General features: G+C 40.7%; 1 protein-coding gene across 1 annotated transcript in view; it reads left to right on the top strand.

The window, feature by feature from the left end:
- NEO1 (neogenin 1) overlaps positions 1 to 7,372 on the top strand; it is a 321,940-nt gene that overhangs the window by 59,503 nt on the left and 255,065 nt on the right. The window contains exon 3 of the mRNA XM_019503843.1: positions 6,251 to 6,526. Within this exon, the coding sequence (XP_019359388.1) occupies positions 6,251 to 6,526 (276 nt within the window). The remainder of the gene's footprint in view (positions 1 to 6,250; positions 6,527 to 7,372) is intronic.

The following is a 7,372-nucleotide window of genomic DNA, read 5'->3' as shown; positions in this document are numbered from 1 at the left end:
GGGGTTTTTGTTGTTCTCCCGCCCTGGCGGGGGGTCGGGCTAGAAGATCTATTAGGTCCCTTCCGACCCTTAATCTATGAATCTATGAATATTTTCCAAGATTATTTTTATTTTGTTATTTTTCTTTTCTCAACAGGCAAGTGTATCCCTTTTCATATTCATGGAATGTATTCATTCCAGTCATAATTTCCAAGAATTGGATAGTATGAACTTAGGTTGGATTTAATGAAACATTTCAAGATGACGATCATCTAACTTTTCATTGGGGCAGTAGAATGAGGGAAACACTTGGTCACCTCTGATACAAGGGATGCTTCTCTTAATCCCGTTGCTCTTAGGTTCAAGATGGGTATGACGAGACGTCAAAATGTTCCATGTGATGTACATAAAAGCTATACTCTGCTCTCTTTCAGATTTCCCTTCAGCCCCTTCGGGTTTCTCCAGGCATTTGGTTGTCATGATCTTTGCCCTTGAAGAAATGGCAATTGATTGCCCCTTGAAGGAAGGACAATCACTGTTCAAGTGATTGATAAAGGTGTTATCTCTGTAGGTCAGTTCCCTGGCTTGCTCAGTTTCTTACTTCAGCAAGCGTTTGTGATTGATAGTGGAGACTGCTGGGCTAGTTAGCACATTAAAAATCCTCTTGCTGAGTTCATATGGTATGATCGTGTGGTCATGAGTGCATTTGCAGAATATGGGGTGCAGCAATGTAACTGAAGTGGTGTTGTGTGATATTGTTTAAATACACATAACTTCCTGTTTCGTTTTCTCTTGCAGAGATCTGAGTTTGGGGTACTTCAGAACCTAATTGATTCACCATCACTTTGGATGCTCTAAACATAAAAAAACCCAAACCCTTTAATACAGTGTTTTAGGCATAACCATTTTAAAATAGCTGTATTGCTAAATTTCCCTAACATCAAATAAGAGGGGCCATAATTAAAATGCATGGACATGAAAGATTCATTGGGAAATATGGATGTGTAAATTGTGTAAAGTGTGTTGAGCCCTTGCACAATGTACTGTTTTGCAGGAGTTGGGAGGGTTTGATAATGCTGTAAAAGAGTTTCAAGAACAGAGGCCAAGTTTTCTGCAAAACCTTTCTTCAACTTTCTGTTCACCTAAAATCTGTAGGAGTCCTCCATATATTTTTATTAGACTTTTCTTTTCACAACACATGTTCTGTGTGAGGCAACTCCTTATTTACCTACAGACTTTAGGAAGGGGGCAGAGAAAATCAGGAAAACTGATATGCACATATTAATTATGTACGTTTCTCAACTCTGTCATGTCAAAGCCCCTTTTTGTGGGAGAAAGTAAAGATGCTTCTCAGGTAGGGTTATTCCTTCAAAAATGTCATCCTTTGGCCGCCTGTCATTTTGACACAAAAGCTATTTAAGTAAAAAAAAAATTGCAGGGATTATTTTTATAATGGTGAGATGAAATATATTATCATTCCCTTTTTACTTACTCTCCTGAAACATATTTACTCAGACTTAAAAAAAAAATCAATTTAGTGCTGAGTTTAAGCCTGGAGAAATTGATCTTGAAAGTTGAAAGCTTCAGAAAGTTGAGAGTGTCAGTGGAGAGTGGGTTAAAATGAAAGTTAAACTGCAGCTACTGCCTAACATAGTTTCTACTTTTGTGGCCCTCATCATCTTATCTGACTTCTGTGGCCCCTGGGACAAATATGCTTCTTTCCCAGTCGCTTTGCTAGAAAAGTAGATTTAGGGGTTTTTTATTATCATTATAATGCATATAGTTGCAGGAGAGAGGTCGTGGTGTATTTCTGCTTCTGTCCAAAATCCAGCATAGGCAGCTGGTCTTACCTCCTTATTGGAGGGGACAAGGCTGTCTTGAGACATAATGGGCAAAAGAGAAGGAGTGTTGGCAGAGTGAGTGGAAACGTGACTATTAAGTGTTTTTTGGGGTCTGGAATATATTAATTCAATACGTTGAGCTATATGTTTGTGTATTTCAGACTTTCACACTTAAGGCCTGCACGAGTAGCCTTGTAGATTTTAATTGAAAAGGCTAGATTAATATGTGCTTTATTCCTCTGCTTTGACTTTGAACAGCTCTGACAGTCAAAGTATTTCCTGCCCTGAGTAAGATTTCTTATTTGACATCTATGTTGACTTGTGCTTTGTTAGGGAAAACTTTTGATGACTTAAAAAATAATGTGAAAATTTGACCTAGCTCTGGAGTAAATTAGACTTTTTCTTCCTTTAGTACTGTACTAGTGTTTGCTTGAATTTCTCATTTTTATTGAGGCTTTTCATATCCCTCTGGAATATATAAAAATGCATGGCAGATAGTATACTTAATCTACCTTGGAAAACTCAATTTTGTTTAGCTTTTAGTTGGTATGTTCACTAAAATACTTAATGTTTTTTTAAAGGTTGAAAATGTGTTTTAGTTGGCATGAATACGTGGAAGACTGTGAGTGTACTTGAAAGTCAGGAAATTCTTTAAGTTCTGATGTCACTTTAATTCCACTTCTTTGCAGTCATCTATTCTCTGCTTACTTGGGGGAAACATGCATAAGTTTCTACACAGATGAAGCAAGTCTACCTGTTGCATATACAAATTACAGGAATATTCTCCTGCACCATGTAATAGGGAAAACTTTTACTTTTCTACCTTTTTGGGTGTGGCTTATATACAAAGGAGTTTGGTTTGCTCTTTTTTCATAATGCTTAGGGTCGGAAGGGACCTAAATAGATCATCAGGTCCGACCCCCAATGTGTAAGGATGTGTAGGTTGTTACAGTGGCTAAGTACAGACAGTCAAAAAGCCCAAGGCTGAATCGATTCGATTTTCACAGGTTAGTCTAAGGTGCATAGATTGAACCAATAAGCAAGCGAACAGATGTTCACTTTTGAGTCTGGAAATGCAGCCGCATGCCTGTAGTGAGCTTTAGTTAAATACCCCGCCACCATTTTGAAATGTGGGATACTGAATACATGACACGCTGTGGGCATTTTAATGATACCAGCTGCCAGGATCTGCTCTAATGCTCCCTCCCCACCAAACCTCGAGCATGTATATAGGTGCCCTTTCTTGCCCATTTCCAATTATTCCTGTTTCTTCACCAGCCTTTAGTATTTTGTGAACATCACCAACCTTGGCTCAAAACAGTTCACTCAGATTCTCAGTCTGTCATACTTGATTAGTATGGTCCTGCCCTCCATGAGGTAGAGCTGGACCAGTTTGCTGTGTCCCTCACCTTCATATGAATTTTTGGAGGATCCCAGGACTCATGACAAGAACAAGTCCTGAATGATTGGAAAATGGCAAATATAGTGCCCATAAAAAAGGAGGATCCAGGGAATTATATATCAGTCAGCTTCACTTCTGTCCCCAGAAAAATCATGGAGAAGATCCTCAAGGAATCCATTTCTAAGCACTTGGCAGAGAAAGAGGTGCTTAGGATATGGATTCACCAGGGGAAAGTCATGCCTGACCAACCTGATTGCTTTATATGACAAAGTGACTGGCTCTGTGGATGTGGGTGTGGTCAAGGCAATAGATGGATGTCTCCATAACCCACAGAAGGGAGTCTCCAACTGCAACCACCCATCACTTATTATTGGTGGCAATGGTCTTGATCCTTCCAACTTTGGGGATGCCTGGCTTGGCTTTCTCCACCAACAGAGATGTTCTTCCTCCTCTGTTGCTGGGGCTCCATATCTGTTCTCCAGGCAAACTACTGAAGGTGGCGTTGAAGATTTCTGTTTGTTGCCAGAAGTCATAAGCTTCCAGCTTCCACCTTCTTGGGAGTCCATGTGATCTTCTTTCTCTAGTGCCATCTTTGGCAATTTTTCCTCCACAGTCCTAGAGGTCTCCTCCAGCACTGAATTTATGAAGTTTTCATGGCAGAGGATGCTTCAGAGCCTTGCCGCCTCCTCCTGTAGCTCTCTTGCCGGCTTCCTAAAGGACACCACTAGGAGGCACCGCTCACATCACAGGCAGTCTCCCACCTGGCGGTCACTGGGACATATCTGCAATCTGCAGTCTCCCCAGTGTCAAACGAGGACCTGTGTAGAAGCCTCGGTGAGCAGTCCTGCTTGGACAGATACCTTGTAGGTGCGAATAGAGGAAGAGCTGGAAGTGGCAGTGGCTCTGGCATTGTGATGTCCTCCAACCATTTCTTTAGGTCTCTTAATCTGCCACCTCTCTCTCTCTTCCTGCCTCTGTTCCAAGCAGACTTTTCCTAGCAAATTCACTTGCAAGCTGGCCTGTTCACTGCTGCTTGGTCACGAACGGTTCCTTTTTCCCTGCTTCCTCTCAGCAAGCTTACAGTGTAGGAAGGTGAGGGACTTTCCATGTAAACTCCATAGTGACCTCCCCCTCAACGGCAAGAAGGGCTGGGGGGCAGAGGGCAGGTGGGATACCTGATTTCCCCCAACCCAAGATTTATTTTCCCTGTTGTGTAGCAGTGTGGGAGGGTGGACAGGACAAATTCAAGGCAAACCTCCAAGACTTAGATTCTATACCTGTAAAATTGTAACAATATTATAAATTTTCCAGATATAGAATCTAATTATTAGGGGGCTATTTTATATTCAGAGTCATCTTATATTTGAGTAAATACGGTAATTTCTTCATGGTTTCTGAAGTGTTTTGGAAAATTAGATTGTGAAAGGGTGAAAGAATAAATTGGTGTTGGAACTTTAACTTTTTCTATTTCCTGACTTATTAGCATTTAATGTTTCTAAATACATTGTGCTAATTTGTGTTTTAAAGGGAAAAACTCTCATCTTTCTCAAGCTGTTATCTATGAATTTCTGCAAGCCTTTTAACCTTAGAATGAATCATTAAATGGAAAAGTAACTGTCAAGCTATGCAAAACACCTTTGACACCTCAGACTGGTATTATTTGAAACTTTTATTAAACTTTTTCTTATACAGTGTGACATTTAGAAAACTTAAAAACCACTCTGGTCGCATGAGTGGCATGAAGCCATACAACTGACAGTTTTTTTCCATAAATCCAGATGGATGTTGTGTCATGAAAACTCATCAACAAACTTCTTAATTAGGACATGTTTATTTTCAATTGTACAGGTTGTCATTGAGGGCTACTGCATGCAGAAACTTTGCAGACAGTAAAACAATCCATTTTGTTGGGGTTTCTGCTGCACTACCATGTCCTGGGATGCACAGATCAGTTTTAAGACTGTGTCATGAGTAAAAAAACCACAAAAAAACCTGTTCATAATGCTGCAATCAGGAATTTTCTTTGCAAAATACAACAAAGAAATTAAGCACTCAAAAATGTGTTGACTCTCCCAGCCCCCCAGATGTGCATATGAGGACTTTAAGAGGCTAAATCAGTCTTGTTACCATGTGTACCAGAGCAGAAATATTTTAAGGTTGGGATTTTCAAAGCAGCCTAAGGGAATTAAGCATCTCTGTTCCCTTGCATTTCAATGGGATTTTAACACCTGTTTCTCTAAGGCTTGTTTGAAAATCCCAGCTAAATGACTGTGACATTAAATCTATATCTGTATGCCATTTATGCAGTGAATCCTTAATGTTGATGTGGTAAAACACTTAAATGTCCTTACTTTTATTTTAATTTCTTACCTCTCTTACCATATGTAAACAGTTTCAGCTGTTTGCAATTAACAGAAGAGGTTGAATAGTAAAGGTCCTATGTGGGTTGTATGCCATGGGAAGGTAGGAGCGTGCAGTGAGCTTTCTACCCTTTCCCAGGATCCTACATCAGGTCCTGGCACAATGTAGGTTTTTGTGCTCTGCTCCTTGATAGTCATAGGTGTGCATAGTGGAGGCAGAGAGAAAGTAGAGCTTATTTGGACCAGTGACTAAATGCTCCAGCTTGGCCCAAAGCATACACAGCTGGATAAGCAGGGTGCTTGTGAGCATGGAGAGGATCTGTCAGGGTGTTGTCACTTATCCCTGCCATACAGAATGCTCCTTGTAGATACAGATGAAGAAGTGCTTGCTTCCTCTCCCTTTCAGAGGCTTACATAAAGGCTTTTATAGTCTAGCACTCCGTGTTTCTTTTCTCCAGTTAAACATATTTAAGTTCCCATGTAGATGCAATGTAGCTTTTGTTTTGTTCCTTGTGATCTTTATCTGCTGATTCTATAGAGAGGGCTTGCAACTTGTTTTTTCAGTTGCTAAGTTTATAAGTCCAGATTTTTGATAATACTGTGACCCTCAACATGGTGAGAGTTTGTCTTAACCTCAACGTCTTCTATTCTCTTTTTACCTTTTCTAGGACTTCCCAGGTTCATCAGTCAGCCAGAATCGACATCTGTCTATAGAGGAAACAGTGCAATTCTTAACTGTGAAGTTAATGCTGATCTAGTACCATTTGTGAGGTGGGAGCAGGCCCGTCAGCCACTTTTTCTGGATGACCGCGTGTTTAAACTACCAAGTGGAGCTCTAATCATTAGCAATGCAACGGATGGGGATGAAGGACTGTATCGTTGCATCATTGAAAGTGGTGGGTCCCCCAAGTACAGTGATGAGGCAGAGCTTAAAATTCTTCCAGGTATTAATTTATCTATTCTCTTTTATTGATTTTTTTTTTTTTTTTTCCGCTCCTTGGTTTTCCATTGAAAATATGATTAAGAAAATACTTGTGTATTATCCCCTTGTGTTAGTAATGAGAAGAAAGGAAACCTGAATAGTATTACTTACCAGATCGAGTGGAAGGAATAGCTGCACACAGCCCCCTGCTACAAGTGAGTGTAGAGTGAAAGGGCAGACAGAGATGATTGGATCAGTTAATCTGATCTCTTGTATATCATAAACCATTACATGTCACCCAAATTGTCCATGTTAAGCCTAAAGACTTCAGTTAGTCAAAAACTTTTTTGTCTTTTGGGGCACCTGTACACAAGCAGTGAGGCTGCTCCGACACGCTGTAATTAGAGCGCTTTAGAGCAGGCTCAATTAATTGAGTCTGCTGGAGCATGGTAATTATCGTGCTTCAGCAGACTCCGGTGTCTCTTGTATCAGTGTGCTGGCACTTAAAAATGGCAGTGGAGGCACATTTACTAAAGCTCGTTTGACAAGCCTTAGTCAAAGTGCTCCTGCCGCCATTTTTAAGCTCCAGGACACTGATACACAAGATAGTTTGGGTGCTTTAATTAGAGCATGTGTATAAATGGTGGCCATGTGGTAGAGTTTGTGCCTGCTGTGTGGGAGATCTGAGTTCAAATCCTGGCTGGTGTGAGTGAAGTAACAAGGAGAAATTCTTGTTGCCCTGGAAAGGGGTCATTGTGTTTAGAGCCTGGAATAGGCTTCACAGAGAGGTGGTGCTCTCACCTTCCCTGGAAATCTTCAAGAGGAGACTGGATAGGCACCTGGCTGGGGTCTTATGACCCCTGCCACC

This window comes from Gavialis gangeticus, unplaced genomic scaffold, assembly GCF_001723915.1.
Source record: "Gavialis gangeticus isolate Ggan-Ray unplaced genomic scaffold, GavGan_comp1, whole genome shotgun sequence".
Lineage (NCBI taxonomy): Eukaryota > Metazoa > Chordata > Crocodylia > Gavialidae > Gavialis > Gavialis gangeticus.
Note: the sequence above shows the minus strand (reverse complement) of the source record. Positions and strands in the feature narration are given on the sequence as shown.